The sequence below is a fragment of the Solea senegalensis genome, linkage group LG8 (assembly GCF_019176455.1).
Source record: "Solea senegalensis isolate Sse05_10M linkage group LG8, IFAPA_SoseM_1, whole genome shotgun sequence".
Classification (NCBI taxonomy): domain Eukaryota; kingdom Metazoa; phylum Chordata; class Actinopteri; order Pleuronectiformes; family Soleidae; genus Solea; species Solea senegalensis.
The window spans coordinates 9,988,394-10,006,309 of record NC_058028.1 but is presented as its reverse complement, the minus strand read 5'-3'; the positions used below and the strand labels follow the sequence as shown (position 1 = coordinate 10,006,309).

At 42.5% G+C, this 17,916-nt stretch overlaps 1 protein-coding gene across 5 annotated transcripts in view; it reads left to right on the top strand.

Annotated features, from left to right (window-relative positions):
* LOC122773293 (spectrin beta chain, non-erythrocytic 4-like) overlaps window positions 1-17,916 on the top strand; it is a 58,264-nt gene that overhangs the window by 36,623 nt on the left and 3,725 nt on the right. For 2 of the 5 annotated variants that reach the window (XM_044031857.1, XM_044031862.1), the window contains 16 exons: window positions 4,538-4,801; window positions 6,994-7,218; window positions 7,470-7,559; window positions 7,826-8,104; window positions 8,671-8,801; window positions 8,891-9,095; window positions 9,198-9,443; window positions 9,783-9,917; window positions 10,490-10,734; window positions 11,142-11,280; window positions 11,438-11,522; window positions 11,621-11,817; window positions 11,967-12,979; window positions 13,118-13,178; window positions 13,360-13,616; window positions 17,373-17,543. In XM_044031857.1, coding sequence (XP_043887792.1) covers window positions 4,538-4,801; window positions 6,994-7,218; window positions 7,470-7,559; window positions 7,826-8,104; window positions 8,671-8,801; window positions 8,891-9,095; window positions 9,198-9,443; window positions 9,783-9,917; window positions 10,490-10,734; window positions 11,142-11,280; window positions 11,438-11,522; window positions 11,621-11,817; window positions 11,967-12,979; window positions 13,118-13,178; window positions 13,360-13,616; window positions 17,373-17,543 — 3,743 coding nt within the window. Of the gene's footprint in view, window positions 1-4,537; window positions 4,802-6,993; window positions 7,219-7,469; window positions 7,560-7,825; window positions 8,105-8,670; window positions 8,802-8,890; window positions 9,096-9,197; window positions 9,444-9,782; window positions 9,918-10,489; window positions 10,735-11,141; window positions 11,281-11,437; window positions 11,523-11,620; window positions 11,818-11,966; window positions 12,980-13,117; window positions 13,179-13,359; window positions 13,617-17,020; window positions 17,081-17,210; window positions 17,544-17,916 lie in introns of those variants that run through there. The other 3 variants (XM_044031858.1, XM_044031860.1, XM_044031861.1) reach the window with 3 other exon arrangements.

The following is a 17,916-nucleotide window of genomic DNA, read 5'->3' as shown; positions in this document are numbered from 1 at the left end:
TTTTAGGGTTGTGTGTACATAAAGTGCTTATCTCTTGAGCATGGGCTGCTTGTATTTTTGGGTGTCAACTCATATTATTTTTAGTATCAATGCTGCATGAATATTAAAGCAGATAATCCCAGAGATCTTGATTTATTTATTTAAAATAATAATTTTGACATTAGTTTTTCTTCCACTGTTGAGAGGTGACAATCCGGCAAAACCTATGTTGTTGCTACACAGGGATCTGTTTTACAGTGGCAAAAGACAACAAAGGTTTCTTAGTAATTCAAGGACACGTTAGTATGTAGCATGGATTTTGAGCCACCTTTTGTTGTCTTTTAAGCCTTTGTTCCTGCTGTTGTTTGTGTGGCTCCCTGAGCAGCAGACGTTTTCCCTCAGGAAAGACTGACTGAAAGATGGCACCACGTCAACAATCATTCATTAAAAACAGGAACGCCGCCACCTGATTTGTGTCTCCCTTTGGTCGTGTGTGCCGAGTTTTCACATGCAGAGTAAATATTGACTCAGTCGTCTGAGCATGACAGACACTGACCAGCAGCGTGTCAACAGTGACACTCATGAGCAGATGTCTGTTGTGATGAACAGAGCAGACAGCAGAGTGAGGATGGTCCATCTGTCACCGTTACTGCCAGTGTCCAGTCAGCAGTCCTCCCTCTGTGGGCTTCTTTCAATCAACTTCCATTACTCAACAAAATAATATGTAACATTCCTGCCGTAAAATATCTAAAAAGTGACATATTTTGTGGTACTTGCATTAGTAAAAAAATTTTTTCATTGCTCCTTAAATCCATGGAAATCAATAATATTCAAGGTAACAGTTTCATCCTGGTCGCCTTTCAATGACGTCATGTGCTTTACCTCTGCATCGGAAACAAGTGATGTTTGCTAACATAAGCATATTTCCAACGGAGAGCTGGATTCAAACTGAAGACGTTATGTCCTGAAACATTTGAGATGCACCAGAATACTTAATGAAGTCATAGTTTTGATAACGCTGTTGTTGTTATTATTAGCTCAAAGGTTTTATTTCATCCATTCTGAAGACTATTTATATGTTTAAGTAAATTTAAATATATACTGATGTCATGATTTTTGTCTCTGGTATGAGTCAAGCTCCATAATTTGAAATTCTCCATAAAGCTGAATAGTGATGGTTGAGGATGAGAAGAGTGCGTTGTTTTATGTTAACTGTTAATAAGGACGTTCACATATTGAGACACATTGCGTGCAGTTTGAAACTCAGCCTTCCTGTGAATAATCTGTGTCCAAGCTCAAGTAAGTCCTGATAAGAGACATTATACAACTTTGTATAAGCCGTGTTTCTTACTGGGTTGCTCCTCCTTTGACTGCAGACTGAGTGTGTGCAGCAGCTCTGAGCCTGTGGGTGAAGCTGCTTGAGTCCATGCAGCCCACTCATTCACTGCAGAGGACCAGAGAAACACCACAACACAGTGAAAGCTGACGTAACACACCTACACAGGAAATCACAGGAGTGAGAGTGGTGTAGTACGGCTCGTTTTCCCTGTGCATATACGTGTCCACATTTACTCCTGGAGATGTCCATTATAAAGCCCTTGTCATCATCTGCAGCTCTCATCACTGAGACAACTGCAAACAAACCGCCGCTCTTCACAGAAGATATTTCATGTGACTCTGAGGAAAAAAATATGTTTATTATTTTTTTTCCTTGACACCTTCAGCACACTAATTGGAGCCTTTGGTGTTTTTTATTTTGCAAGAAAATGGAACATGACGAAGCACCTCCTTTGTGATGCAAAGGATTGACGTTAACACTAGAGATTTTGGCCAATCTAGAACTTTTGTGTACAACATTCATGCTGTTAAAATGCTCACATTTGCACCTTGTTTGCACCTTGCCTGGTACTAGCAGATTTCCTGAGGCAGCAGGTGGTGGAGGGTGGGCTTTGACTGGAAACCCTTTCATGGCATCACTATCATCTTATTTCCAGTCATCAGGCAGCTCTCTGTGTCTGTAGATTTTATCATAACCCTGAGAGTCAGGCAGATGGTGGATGTTGTCCTCTGCACAAGATGAGTGACTGCTCAAAGTGACTTCACTGTCATTGGCAGAGTCTGAATTTATCACATGCCTGAATTTTTATTTTTTTATTTTTTTTAGAAAAATGTGTCAGAATAATGGGTCAAATCAGACAGGCCATAAACTCCATTTAAAAACTTTACATGATTCTGATTATCATTACGTCTCAATATCATTACCTCTGCCAAGGAGGGGGATGTTTTGATCTGTGCTTTAGTGCAAAACCTAAAGTTCAGATTTTGATTAAAGCTTCTATGTATGTAGGTCAGGGATGGGCAATTATTTTCCCCAAGGGGCCACATGAGAAACATAAAATATTGTTGAGGGTCGGACCAATGGGCTGAACTAAATTCTGTCCAATATTACTTTTATCTCTTTATTTTTAGTGTACATTGGGCAGCATACAAACACACAATAACATAAATTGATGACAATACAGTTTTAAATTAAATTATTACTGACTAACTCTATTGAATATATCAAATTACTATTATAGGTGGAGGTTAACAGTTGTTAACTTTGAAGTGGGAACCCTGGGGGAAACTGAGAAGCCTTTGTGGAGATTTGTGTTTGTCTTTTTCTAGTTAGTAAATGTGTATTTGTTAACACGTGAGTCCCTTAAACGTTTGTTGACTTTATTGTGTAGCGGTCTAAACCATGAACAAATAAATTCACATGTAAGTTCCCTGCACAGGATGATTTTGACTTTGGGAGTAACGTTCAAATGTCCCTCAGGAGAAACCGGAATCACTGACGTGTCAGTTTAAATGTTGACATGTTAGTATTCAGATTAAAGCACTAGCAGGGATGTAGACTCAGTAGCATCAATGTTTAAGGTGTTGCACAACCTTTGTATTAAATACATATTATTAATATTAGTTATTACGAGTTTAAGTTTTGCTTAGTTTAAAGTCTCAGTGTAAAACCTCTGTTGTTCCTCTGAGAAATTCTGAGTAATTACAAAATACTGCTAGTGACGCCACATGATCAAACCCCGCCCCCTGCTGCCCACTTATAATTAGCATTCATACTGAGTCAAACCGCTGATGGTAGCAGCAGAATCTACTGCTACTTGACTTTTTCAGTCGTCTTACTTTACTGATGTTGCTGTCATGCTTCCACCTTGAGACATCAAACACGCATCACTTCCCGTGTGCAGCATGGACATGTCACAGAGTGACACACGAGTCAAACACTGTTATTCTGACAAACATGGAGGGAGTCACATACCATAGTTGATAGGTTTAATTATGTGTGAACTCATTAGGAACTGGCTTGAGTGTAATGGACATTCATTTGTATTTAAAAGTTCTGCGCTGCAGCATTAAGTCTTTAAGTGTTCCGATTCTCGTGTTTATCAACTCTCCCATATACAGCCATCAGTTACTTCATTTATTGTTTTATTGACTGCAGACACTGAATGAATAATAACATTGTAATGTCATCAGTTACTCTGTAATCTGTGATGTGTCCTAAAAAAACTATCAGCCCATTTTTATTGTTGGTTCTATCATTTTTTGTTTGTTTTCTTTTTTTCTGCAGCTCTCTTTCTTTCTGTTACACACACACACACACACATGTGCATGGCACTAACACACACTGCACAATGCGAATTACAATTGGATGGGGGAAGGATCTCCCTGTGGGGGAGGCCAAATCAGGGGAAAAAAACAGAAAAGGAGCAGGTGTACATAAGGAATTGTGTGTGCATGTGAGAGAGAGGGGTACAAACGGGGGTAGAAATATGTAAAATAGAACATAGAGAGAGGGAAGGGGGAGGGGAGTGAAAGGTAATTTATGAGACATTTTAACACAGCAAGGTTTAATCTCTTCACACAAAAATACACACACACACACACACGTGCGCGTGCATGCACATGCCTCCTAACCCAGTTCCAGTGTGTGCATATAATTATTCCAACATAAGATCAAGTGAATATTTGTGGCAAATCGTTAGATTTATGCCGCCTTCATGTTTTTCACACTGGCTGTGATTATGTTGATGATGATAAAGATGTGTCGTTATTGATGACTGTCCTTATGATAGCCACAGTTTATTGACCAATTATTTCATTAATAAAATGTCCGTCCAAGAGCTTGAGGGGATGTTTTGTGTGATCAGCAGAGAGGAAGAGAATCAGAGCATTTTTCTCTTTGAGAAGTTGAAATCATTGATATAGTATTTTCTAACAACTGTCCGACCAGGTGAAAGGTCAAATGTTTAATTGTTGCAGCTCTACATTTCAGTATAACATGTAAAAAACACTGAATACTACAGCAACAACAACAATGAGATTAAAGATTTTCAGTGTGAAGATGTAGTTGCTTATTTAAGACATTGCTTTAGAGTTGTCCATAGAGTTGCTCAGGAAAATGGTTTGAATTTGTTCTTACTTATTGAATGAAAAAGTCTTCACTCTGTCTCACCTCCCTCTCTGTTTCCCACCAACTTCCTTCCTCGTCCCGTTCATCCAGGAGGGCCAACAGCTGATCCAGGAGAAGCCGGAGCTCAGACCTGTCGTCCGGAAGAAGCTGGAGGAGATCAGGGAATGCTGGCAGGATCTGGAGAGCACCACCCAGGCAAAGGCCCGCCAGCTCTTTGAGGCGAACAAGGCTGACCTGCTGGTGCAGAGCTATGAAAGCCTGGACCAGAGGCTGGGTCAGCTGGAGGATCAACTGGTTTATGTGGACCAGGGACAGGACCTCACCACTGTCAACAAGCAGCTCAAAAAACTACAGGTATATATGATTCAAAAACACATAGTGAAACCTTATTCTAGGTTTAGCCATTTAAAACAAATAATAATTAGACTTTCTTTTCACTTTTTTAGGAGGATGTCTTAAAACTATGTCGTATTTTACAGCTCAAAGTAAAATCATTTTACAGAATAGCAATAAGAAGCAGACTCGTTCATGTTCAGATTTCAGATTACTTACTTCTTAATTTATTGCTCTGGCCCTTTTTTGGTTTGTTCAAGTTTGAGTTCTTTTTGGTCATATTCTTAGGCAAATATGTTTGTGTTATCCATAAATTATATCGTGAAAGCTGCCATTCTTTCTTTGCACAGAAAGACGTTACACTTGCAATGACCACACAGCAAACAACATTTTTTCACTGTTTGTCAAGCTTTTTCATCTCATTTCAGTGAAGTCAAACTTTTTTGTTTTCATGCCAACATTACGTTTTAATTTGCCCCAATGGCCTTCATGCCAACCCAGTCACATTCTTTCAAGTTTCATCCCAACATCATTTCACAGATACAAAGGACTGGTCTCGCTGTGCCTGACTGGATGCATGTTAGTTGTTGCACTGAGGTATTGAATTGTGTAAAATGTGAGTTTCATTTAAAGCTGTTGTTAGTGTTGTTGACTTTTAGATAACTTACAGAGCGTCTCCTCTGTGTAATGTCATGTATTTCACGGACAAACTGCTAAACCTCTGGAGCAGAGAGACACGCCTCTTTGTGGAGTTTTGGCTCCTGATTGGATAAAGTGTTCTCCCAGGTTGACCGTCAGAGCCCTGAGATTGAGAGACTCGTGTCACCGTCTGTATTTAGAGCTGTTAAACATGGATTTTAATTAAAGGAGCTGACAGAAGACAGAATTGACCACCGTGTTATTGAAAGTCTTAAATCCTGGATTTGCCTCTTTAAGCAGATCAGTTTGATAGCAAACTAGTTCTGCACTTTTTGTGTAAACCTGCTGACAGAGACAGTAAACAGAAGTGTTTGAATACATGACCAGTGGCGATTGCAAGATGCCATCAAATATGTACTGTGTTGTATTTTCATTTCAGTTCTGGTGCACTAGTTTGTTCAGAATCCGTTGTTTATCACGGATGACAGATCGTCTTACGTGATTTTCATATTCTCTATGGTGATAGTCCATTTTGAATAGCATATACACTGTAAATAAAAACACATTTCTGTTTTACATAATTTTTACATTTCCTTTGTTCTAGTTGTTTATTTGCAGAATTCTTGTATAAATACCTGAGCCTGAAATGAGCTTCCCCTGTTTCAAAGACCACAGCAACCACCACTGCACCTGACCTACTCATACACGTCCAGCACATGGTAGAAAAGTTCCCTCTCTGTTCTCATGATGTTGGGATGTAACTTCACTTGCCGTCGAGCAGCGATGCTGATTTGGAGTTGGAACAGTAGGCAGGTGTGAGCTGGGTTGACACGCAGGTTCATCCTTTCATTAACTCATCATTTCACCAGACATCTCTCACTCTCCTCCCACAGCATGCTGCTTACAGCTTCCTTTAACAGGCCGCCATTAGCACTGCTTTTCCACATCATCTTAACTTCAAACCAAAGTGCACTACCCAGCATCCGTCTTGATGAAGGGTACGGTAACCTTCACTACACTCTTCTTTTGCTGCTTTTTGTTGTTTTTGGGCTAATCTTTGCTTTCATGTCCAACTTTTATTATAAGAACTTTCAGTAAAGTGATCGCAGGAGATCATAGAAGATTTCTGACTTAATTTGTACTTTAATCATTTATTTATTTACTAATTTAATGAATGGATTATGACTGTGGCATCCTTTTTTTCTGTGAATACACCAAACCGATAAAGTCAGTGTCTGATACTTGAACATTTTCCGTCATTTTGAAAAAATAACTGGCATAAAATTTCTCTTGAATCTCATACAAGGAGAAATAAAGTGATATAATATTATATTAATTTACACATTTCTGTTCCACACTTTACATCCCAGTCTCTCCCATATATATCTTCTCTCCCATGATCACATAAATATCATTCACCACCCAATTTATTCTCTCCACCTTTTCACCTCCCTCCATCTCCTTCCCTCTTTCTCTCCTAATTAACACTTCCTCCTTTCCTCCATCTGTTTTGATAACTTTTTGCTCTGCGCCTCCTCGATGCACCTCCTCCTCCTCTTCCCCCCCCCCCTCAGACCATGGAGGTTCAGATGGAGGAGTGGTATAAGGAGGTGGGGCAGCTGCAGGTGCAGTCGTCATCCATACCGCAGCAGACACAGGTCAAAGAGACGGTCGCGGAGCGTCAGGCAGCCGTGGAGGCCAGGATGGTGCGTCTGATCGAGCCACTGAAGGAAAGACGGCGCATCCTGCTGGCATCTAAAGAAGTCCACCAAGTTGGGCGAGACCTGGAGGATGAGATTGTGAGTTGGAGGACATTCACTGACATATACAGTATACACTCATATACATATATACAAGTTATTCAAAAAACAATCCTTCATGTAACAACCGTGTTCTTAATTATTTTTCAGGCTGTACTGTATTTACTGTATTTTTTAAAAAGTAACATTCACATGCATATATTTATTTAATGAATGCACAGGTATGTGCTGCCCAAACATCCACAGTATTCATAGATTACAAACAGTTTGCTACTGTGTTGTGGTTGTAGTTGTGGGTTCAGGAGCGCCTCCCGATGGCCATGTCTCAGGAGCACGGTTCCACGTTACAGGCCGTCCAGCAGCTCATGAAGAAGAATCAGGTAAAGAAACCAGAATGGCTCAGAGCCTCTCAATAAAGTCTCCCTCCCCTTCTGATACTCCACTATAAAACAAACTTGAACCCACAGTGTTCAGGACACAAAAATATGAACAGGTAATCCTCTGTGACCTCAAGTCTCAGTTTACCTTCTCATGTACTGTAGCTCGTGATGAACTGACCATACTCCTGTAATACAACAGTGAATAAGGCTTCACTGTTTTATTTTAAGTGCAGTGATTTACTTTTAAAATGTCCCGTTTGCCTCAGACACTGCAGAGGGAGCTGCAGGGCCACAGGAGCAGGATTGAGGACGTCCTGGAGAGGGCAGGAATCATCGCCTCTATACGCAGCCCCGAGGCTGACTGTGTCAGGGCTGGCCACAACCAACTGGCCCAGCTATGGGCTGTGCTCTGGACTGAGACTGAGAGAAGGCAGCTGGTTCTGGATGCCATGTACCAGGCCCAGCAGTACTACTTTGACACAGCTGAAGTGGAAGCCTGGCTGAGTGAGCAGGAGCTGCACATGATGAATGAGGAGAAGGGGAAGGTGCGCATTTTAACTAAATGAATTATTCACTATCTGTTAGAAATCAGTGAATGTTATCTGTTATCATTAGAAAGTAATTTCCTTTGAGTCACGAGGAGACTTTGAATGCACAAGACATTAAAAGACAAACATTTATTAAATTGACCTCCAGTGTTCTGTCTGGAAATGGGGAACATCATTAATATATGAATATATGACAGTGCCACAAGGGGGCACCTGCATCTTCCATGATTTTGAATAATCTTCAATATAATTCTTGCTTTTCACTTGTTTCTGTAACATTTTTTGTGGTAACATAAGTATTTCTTTTATTAATGTTAACAACAAGTTATAAGTTAATTAAATTATCTGTTTTAAATATCTTAAAGTAAATGAATGTAGGATGTGGACAGAACTTTTTTTTTGAAGCATTTACAGTTGTAGTTTTTTATATCTAGCTTTGACCTTCATCATTTTGTTCACTCTTTCGTCTTTGCTTTTACATACAGGCAGGACTGAGCATTTACACTGTGTGTGTATGTGTTGTAAGTAAAACTCTTCCTTGTGTTGTTTCCTCCTCCCACCAGGACGAGCCGAGCACACTGCAGCTCCTGAAGAAACACTTGGTCTTAGAACAGACCATTGAAGACTATGCAGAGACCATCGGCCTGTTATCACAGCAGTGCCGGCAGCTGCTGGAGATGGGACATCCAGACTTGTGAGAGTGTAAACACAAACAGACACATATATACACAGAAAAATGTAAAAACAGAGATGTAGGTTATCTTTCTCTGCTCGTTTCCACAGTGAGCAAATCAGCAAGCGCCAGTCACAGATCGACCGTCTGTACGTGTCCCTGAAGGATCTGGTGGAGGAAAGAAAGAGCCGCCTGGAGCAGCAGTACTGGCTCTACCAGCTCAACAGAGAGGTGGACGAGCTGGAGCAGTGGATTGCTCAGAGGGAAGTGGTCGCCAGCTCTCCTGAACTGGGTCAAGACTTTGAGCATGTGACAGTAAGTGTGTCAACAGATGATGGATGTACATAAACAATGATTTCACCAAAATATCAACTCACATAACAAACTACAAAGAAAACATTCCCTCTGCTCATTCAGGTCCTGCAGGAGAAGTTCACAGAGTTTGTGTCAGAAACTGGAAGTGTGGGGCAGGAGCGAGTGACGGCCATCAACCAGATGGTGGACGAGCTCATCGACTACGGCCACTCAGAGGCCGCCACCATAGCAGAATGGAAGGACGGAGTGAACGAGGCCTGGGCCGACCTACTGGAGCTCATGGAGACCCGGACGCAGATGCTGGCTGCCTCTCACCAGCTGCACAAGTTTTTCTCTGACTGCAGAGAGGTAATGTGTCTGTGACACAAAGCACAAGTGGAGTGATAAAGTGACATGAAATTATAAAATTATAATGAAATTATAATACTTTCCTTTTTCCTAAAGTAGCTTTCTCCCGTGCATGTTCTTTTAAAGTAGTTTAAAGTATCAGGGGCAGACTGACAACTTTATTTGTGCTCATTTCATATTTCTAGTTACGTGTGCCTGTACACAATACAAAGGGTTTGTTTTTCCTGCTTATGATGTATGTATAAATTCATTTGTGAAGTTTGTTACAATTTTGACTAAATCTTGATACTGGAGTTGTGAGAGTCAGATGTGTATTCTGAAGTAAATTCTTTTTATCAGGTTTTGGCTCAGATTGAGGACAAACATCGAAGACTGCCAGAAGTTCGGGCTCGGCAGGGCAGCACTGCCAACACCAGCACCCTGCAGAGACTCCTGAACAGCTTTGAACAAGACATTCAGCTGCTGGTCACACAGGTACAGCAACATGCACATGAGCAAACAGCAAGCAAAATCACCTGCTTTTATTATTCAGTGGCCACGGGACTTCCCGCAGTGATGATCACTCTAATGGTCATAGGGACTTTTCCTAGTGCTATTATTTTTCCTCTGTCACCTTTTTTACTTACACACCACACAAACTCCCTGCTCTCTTTACACGTGATGAATTACAGTCACATACAGCAATCAAGTGCATGTGATAATTTTTGAATCAATGAATAGCAATAATGACTGTTGTTTTCGTGGCCTTTAAATGCTATATTCTTACGTTGCATATAATTTGTGCTTTGTGTAATCTTTGTTATGCACCTGGGGCAAAGACACAATGATGAATTTTCCTGAAGAGCGATGCAAAATCACAGCTGCTGCATCAACGCAGTGACAGAGCCTGTGCCGCTTGGCCTCAGCTAAACACAGCTGCTCTGACAGCTGTGTTATCTGCGTCATTTGGAAAATACAACTCTTTCTTTTTCCATGTTTTAATATCCGATTCTTCCTTGTTCAGCTCTGCTTTTTTACCTTAAAATCTGCTGCCCTCATACTTCCAGGTGCGTCAGCTACAGGAGAGTGCAGCCCAGCTGAGGACAGTGTATGCCGGCGAGAAGGCCGAAGCCATCGCATGCCGTGAGCATGAAGTGATGCAGTGCTGGAAGGAGCTGTTGACGTCCTGCGAGGAGTGTCGAGTGCAAATCACCACAGAGACGGACAAGCTTAGGTTCTTTGGCATGGTCCGAGATCAGCTCATGTGGATGGATTCAATCATCTGTCAGATCGGGACGGGAGAGAAGCCCAGGTATTTTCTCCAACACACGATCTGTGTTGACTCCATGGTTAAATTACAGTGATTGTAGGGTTTACTCAGGATAAATGCATAAGTCTTGTAACATTATCAGTATTAATTTTGCATTAGTAAATGACTATTATAAAAGAATCAAGAAGAAACAAGACGACAGCTATGCAACATTACGGATGCCAATATTATTGATGCCAAGTGCCGTTAAATACTCCACCAAACCAACCATCAATCTATAAATGCAAGGAACAACTGCCAGTTTCTAAAACTGCAGTAAAAACACCATTCTAAAGTGGTGTGGCTTACTGTGCTGCACTAAGGTAGTTGTTATGGTTCATGTTAAATCGAAGCAGCACGTTGGGTTTTGTGAACTGAGTGTGTGTGTGTTTTTCATGTGTCTCCTGCAGGGATGTGTCCTCGGTGGAGGTGCTGATGAATTATCACCAGAGTCTGAAGAGTGAAGTGGAGGCTCGCAGCCGCAGCACACTTGAGTGTATCGAGATGGGAAAGACCCTGCTGGCTGCCAGAAACCCTGCAGCTGAAGAGGTGAGGAGAAAATGAGTTATACAATAAGTCAAAGGAAACTGGTTCAAAATAAACAATAAAAAGTGAACATTTGCAAAACAATCGTGTGGTTCAAACTGCCAAGAGGTTTTTTTATTGATTTTTTTAATGGCATGGATGAATTGATTTTGATTCTCAGATCAAGGAGAAGCTGGACAAGGTGGTTGCTAAGCAATATGAGCTGTCTGAGAAGTGGGACAAGCACTGGGAAGTACTACAGCAATGTGAGCTCACACAAACTCCAAAACACAAACTTACATGGACAAACACGTAGTTTAAGTAGTTTAAGAATTATTTATTTTTCTTTTTTGTGTCTCCTCAGTGCTGGAGGTTCACCAGTTCGCCCAGGAAGCAGCCGTGGCAGAGGCGTGGCTGACTGCTCAGGAGCCACTCATCAGCAGCAGAGAGCTGGGCACCAGCGTAGACGAAGTAGAGCAACTAATTCGTCGACACGAAGCCTTCCGCAAAGCAGCTGCTACCTGGGAGGAGCGATTCAGCTCACTGCGACGACTCACTACTGTAATATTTCCAGCATTATATTTAATATGAAAATTCCATGTACCATTCCATGTACCACCAGTGTTAGAGCGATGTACTCTGAACGATGTTTTTTTAAATAATCATCCACATGTGTCAAAATCCCTCATGGTGCCATCTGCTTTCTACAGGTGGAAAAGTTGAAAGCAGAGCAGAGTAAACTGCCCCCAACCCCTTTGCTGGGGCGCAAAGTCTTCCTGGACCCCCAAGATGCCTTACCCAGTTCATCCACCCTCCCCCGTCTCCAAATCTCCCCCGTTATGAGACAGACTATCTATGAACAGACAGAAGCCAGCTCACCTCCTTCACCCTCGCCAGCCACGCCCACACCCTCTCCTTCGTCCGTGGTTCGTCGGCTGGGATCAACAGTCGCTAATTACACTCCTGTGATGAATGGCTCCAGCTATCGCCAAAGCCTGGAGCATGCTGGGGTGGTGGGTGTGGGTGCAGGACTAGTTAAACCCGCACCCTCCTCAATCGCCTCAATAGCCACGGCAGCCATGCTCGTCTCAGCCAATCAGGTGCGAGAAAGCGCTGGCACGGTGAGAGACCAAGCATCCAAGTCGGTGAGTCACCTCCAGCCTGTACAGGCAGCAAAGGATGTGGAGGTAAAAGTGTCTCCGTATCTAAGGCAACCCAAAATCAAACACATGGATGACATAGTGACACCTCTGATCATTGCGAGTCGACTGGAGAAGGTGAGGGAGAGAGGGAGGGAGAGAGAGATGATGATGGGAGAGATAGGGAAAGAGAAAGCAGAGGTGGCGGTGATGGCTGAGGTGGTGCTGCAGGAGCCGGGTCGGGAGCGTTTGCATAGCGAACCCACCAGAGGGCCCCGGGGATCCAGGATTGATCATGCTGAGCCTCAGACAAACACCTACCACAGGGACCACAGGATAGAACGGCAGCTGTCCAGTGAGCAGCTGATCCAGGCGCGACGAGACGAGCTGCCTCAGGAGGTGTGGAGGGAACAGGCTGAGAGACGGGAGAGAAGGACACTAGAGAGACAAACGTCCAGTGAGCACGAGAACCACGGGGGCCACGAGGGTCGGAGGAGAGAGAGGGACCGACACAGACCAGAGAGACAGGAGTCCAGTGAGATTGACACCGGGAAGGAGCATTCAGACAGACGCTCAGGAGGAGGGTGAGACTGTGTGTGTGCTGAGGTCTTTACAGCTGTGTGGCTTGTCCTGTGTTCACTTGTAACAGAATGTTCTATATTTTCTAATATATTGTTTGCTCTAATTCAACTTGTTTGTTGAATTTGCTTTTGTTTCCACAGAGAAAAAAGATCCACCCTGGCAGAAATTGTAGAGCAGCTGCAAGAAAGAGAAGCAGCGCAGGTCCAGTTTTTATGTGGTTTACATTTTATTCAGATATTGTTTAGAAATACTTACAGTTTTTTCATTTTCTCTCATCATCAATGCATAAGTTGTCATCTCAGAAAACATAATCTTAAGAGTCTACTCTTCTTGTAGTTATTGTTAAGTTAATGTTGACTCCATTACCCATGTCTGACTCCAGGCCCGTGGCGAGGTGCCCCGCCTCCCAAACGGCGTGCCAGAGAAGTCTTCCCGTCCCGAACGGCCTCGAGCTCGGGACAGACCCAAACCACGGCGCCGACCACGACCCAAAGAGGCGGGAGAGACAACGAGACGGTCCAGATCCGCTCCAGCTCAGAGTAGCCCAGCAGTCCCCCAGCCCCCATCGCACACCGCTCATCACGAGGGCTTCCTTTTCCGCAAACTGGACATCGAGAGTCTGAAGAAGAGCACCAATAGGTGGGTGTCCAGGGTCATAATGATAAACACAACCTGAAGTGGAGGTGAAAGGAGTCATGGAGGAGGAGAATGGACACTGGTGTCATGAGAATCAGACTTGTGCATGGTCAAGTGGTACTTGTAGGACTGGTTTTTAAGAAAGGTTATTTCTAACTGGAATGGTGGGTTTAATCACAATTCAAGATGTGTTTTCAGATGCGTCCTTCATCTGAAAATGGTCTCTGTCAAGCAATACTATCAGACCTGACTGAGGGAGCGTTTTTGTGTAGCAGCATAGGTTTGGGCAGGGGCAAGAAGTGTTTTCTCATCAAACTGCTGAAGGACCGTGTTTTCTGAGTAATAGCATCACTTTTGTGGGCACTTCTATGTGTTTTCAGTCGTACTCCAACCTGTAGCTGTTTTACTTTCCCAGCACACTGTTGCTGTTGCCTCTGTTTGTCTTCACATAGATCTAAACACCACTACACTGAGAAACAGAGCAGTGTGTGGCTGATAGTCCTCATCAGTAATATGTGAACTCATTTGACAGTGGTTTGAATGTAATGGACAATTTGCATATATTTAGAAATCACACACTATAGTTTGAACTGTTGATTGATTGTAAACTGGCTAAAACAAGCAGTTGGACTCATGTTGGCTGCAGAACATGTCTCTGTTCCTGCTGCCGTCTGTTACTCGTGACACCAACATCCCTCTTCCTCCCTCTGCTCCATTTCCAGATTCAAAAACAATGACAGCAGCATGACTTTAGCATGCTAAGCTAAAAGGCTAACACGCTCCGCTTACAGAGATGCATGACTGACACCAGCTCAGATCATGACACTTGGTTCCTCTTTGGAGACATAACTGTGTGTGTGTTTCTGTTGTTTCCAAGCATCAAGCATTCATTAAGCTGTTTAAATTTAATGATGTTTGGATGTTTACATAGTTCACTGTAACTAGGAATTATTTTGCTTCCAACAAATCGGAATACTTAGAAACTTGTAGCACATTTTACTTTCTTTCTGCTTTTGACAATTGTAACTAAGTCAGATAATGATTTACATCCAGTGGGAAAGTTAGGTAGTGAATGAGTAACAAATATGTCACTGTATTTTTTGTATTATACTGTATTTTTTTGATATTTGTCTCTTCAGTCACAAGATATTTTTCCTAAAAAAAAACAGTGAAGTTGACAGTGGTAGAACATCATACTTGCCTTAGTTTCTTAGCTTTGTGTCAGTTTGTCTACACAGAAACTAAACACAGGCATTGATAATGGCAGCAGGAGTTATTCTCATATTAGGCGGCGACATTAGATTGTCATATGTCTTCTGTGATCTGTGATGTGATGTTACATGAACTCAAAAAGTAGCTCTTAGAAACGTCACCGCATGTGAAAATGACACGCATGAAGCTTACGATGCCTCCCGATGTAACACAGAGTGAGACACAGCAGATTTGACTGGCTGGCTATGGCAGACTGAGCTGCTGGCTGATGAGAGCTGTGGGAGGAAAGACTGAGAAAGCACACACACACACAAACATGCTTGCACAACTATCCATTTAAGGAATCTATTGATTTCCATTCATTTGAACTGCCTATGTTTATAAATATGGGTGAGTATGTGAACAGTATTTAAAAAAGTTTCACAATTCTTCCACATTAGGACCAGATTTTGGTCTCCATGAGAACAGCTGGCGCTGACAAAGTCAGTCTTTATGCCAAAAAGTCCTAAAGAGGTAACAAATACAAGTAGTAAACATACACACACACATACACATGCTGGCCTCCACAGATGACTGCCCGCCCTGCTTCCTTCCAAGAGACACAGATGGCAAAGTCTCTGCACTGCCCTCTAGTGGCTGGACTGACCACGCACTGCTATAAAGCTCATCCTGTTCCTGCTCAGGATGAATCCCACGCATGTCTCCACTCAAGGCAGTGGATGAATATCCCATGTACATGCCCTGTTATGTACATGCCAAGGTAAAAGCGGAATCCTGGATGGCTGATCAGCTGTGTGTGACTGTGACTGTGAATCTCCAAACAGTTCCTCGTCTGACTTCCTCTTCACTGTCCTTGACTTGAGTTTGACTGGAGGAGAAGATCTGCAGGTCAGGCTCTCAGAACATTTCCTCCAGTCATTAGTGAGAAAAAGAGGTTAGTCTGTGAGGAGCCACTGAGATTCAACCTGTCTCTGTTACGTAGCAACATAACAAGACACCAATTTTGTTTATGTGCACATTATTATTCTGGTATTATTCAGGACTACAAGTGAGGTAAATGTGGAAAAAAAAGTACTTACATCATTTCTGATATCCAAAGGCCACAGTAGTTCCTTGATGGTCCCTTGTTTGTTGCAGTCTCTCCATTAGATGTCACTGATGAAGTTATTATGTTTTATTATATTATATTGGGATTTAACAACTGCAGCTCCTGTGGTGGTCCGGTTCACTGTGTGTCAGGCTGTGGTTAAACCTGGGAGAGTCTCTAACATTAACACGTTTTGATAATGTCACTAAACAATAAATGAACTTTAGCAATAGAACCAGTGCAGGCTTCAAAGTAAAGATTGATTTATACTCAGTTGTGTGATATCATCACAGTCACTGTCTCCTTGCAGTGTTTTCTCCTAAAACTATTTCCCAGTTGCTCTCCTGTTTGGTTCAACGAAGCAAGTACTGACAACGTCTAATCCTCACCGTAAATAAAAATGGAATATAGAATATAGCGCTCAAGGTGATACAATACTGAATGAGCCTGCTGAACGATAGTGTGTGGTTATCACAACAAAGACTGAATACTTTTGTCTAGACATAAATTGAAAACTTTGCTTTTGTAGAGGGACAATCATCTACAATGTTATAAATTATTAAACGTTACTTATAAACAGGACCCAGTGATGGACTGGCGACCTGTGCAGGGTGTACCTGCCTATCGCCCGATGTAGCTGAGATTGGCACAGCACCCCCCGTGACGCTCTGGTGGAGGATAAAGCGGTAGATGATGACTGACTGACTGACTTATAAACAGGACCCAGTGAATGAATTAATAAACATGCTTAAGAAGAGGATAAAGGTTTCACACTGGTTGTAATGTGGAGATTGAATGTGTGTGATTGGAAGCTTGCTGATATTTGAAATACTGGTGAAAGTATATATTAAAAAAAGACACTGTAACAACAAACTTCAGGATCTGACATGGCATATGAAGCTGCACACGTATAGTGTGCCCTGAATAATACCTTTATCTGGTTATAAAGGCTGTTGACCGGAATGCTTTGTGCATGTGCACACATAGCAGGAAAAGAATGACCACACTTTAAATGTCATGTTACCAAAATGCCATTTAACCAAACTCTTCTGTCCTTTTTTCCCTGTCCTCCTCGGTGCTGCTGATGGCTCGTCTCGTCTCCTCCAAGGTAAGTCCTATATAAGCCCCCCCACCACCACACACACACACACAGTGTACACCCAAACTCGTCCTTCCCCCCTCCTCCTCTCCCCCCATCCGTCTGTTAGTGCGTTGGTTTGTGTTTGTTCAGCAGTGTGTTTCCTCCTCCTTTCTTGGCGCTGGTTCATCCCGCCTACCTACCTGTCTGCTCTGGTCAGGTGAGTGAGGCGTTAGCTTAAAAGGAGCAACTCTGCAGCTCTGCCTGACTCCTCGCATCTCCCCCCAACCACCACCTCCCTACCTTCCCCATACTCCTCCCCTTCCCCCCCTCCCTCTTCTTCCCTTCCTCCCATTGCCCCTCTGGCTTCTCCACACCACAGCAGGTCATGGGTCAACCTTTACTGCGTGCTAAACAAAGGCGAGATGGGTTTCTACAAGGACGCCAAGAACATCAACACACCCTACAACAACGAGCCACTGCTCAGCCTCTCCCACTGCCACTGCGATGTCACCAACGGCTACAAAAAGAAGAAGAACGTCTTCACGCTCAAGTGAGGAGATTTTTCATTCTAACGCAGACATTTCTTCAAATGTTATTTCTTGAATCTATCCAGAACCAACCTAACTTTTGGTTTTCGTAGTTTTATATTGATTAGAAATGGGGTTGTGATCTATATGTTTCAGTTTAAGTATGTTTTACATGAGCACTGTATATGTATGGATTGTTTTTATTGAGTTTTAAAGGCTGATTATGTTTCCCCTTTGCTTAAAGTGATGAGGTTAGCATGTAGCGATCACTTACAGGAAACTAATTCATGTTTCTTTAGCCATTAAGAAATCATAAATATCATTCCAGGTCTTTTTCACAAAGCTTTTATTTTGAAATAAAGATGTATAGTTGGTGGCATCATGGGAAATGGTGGC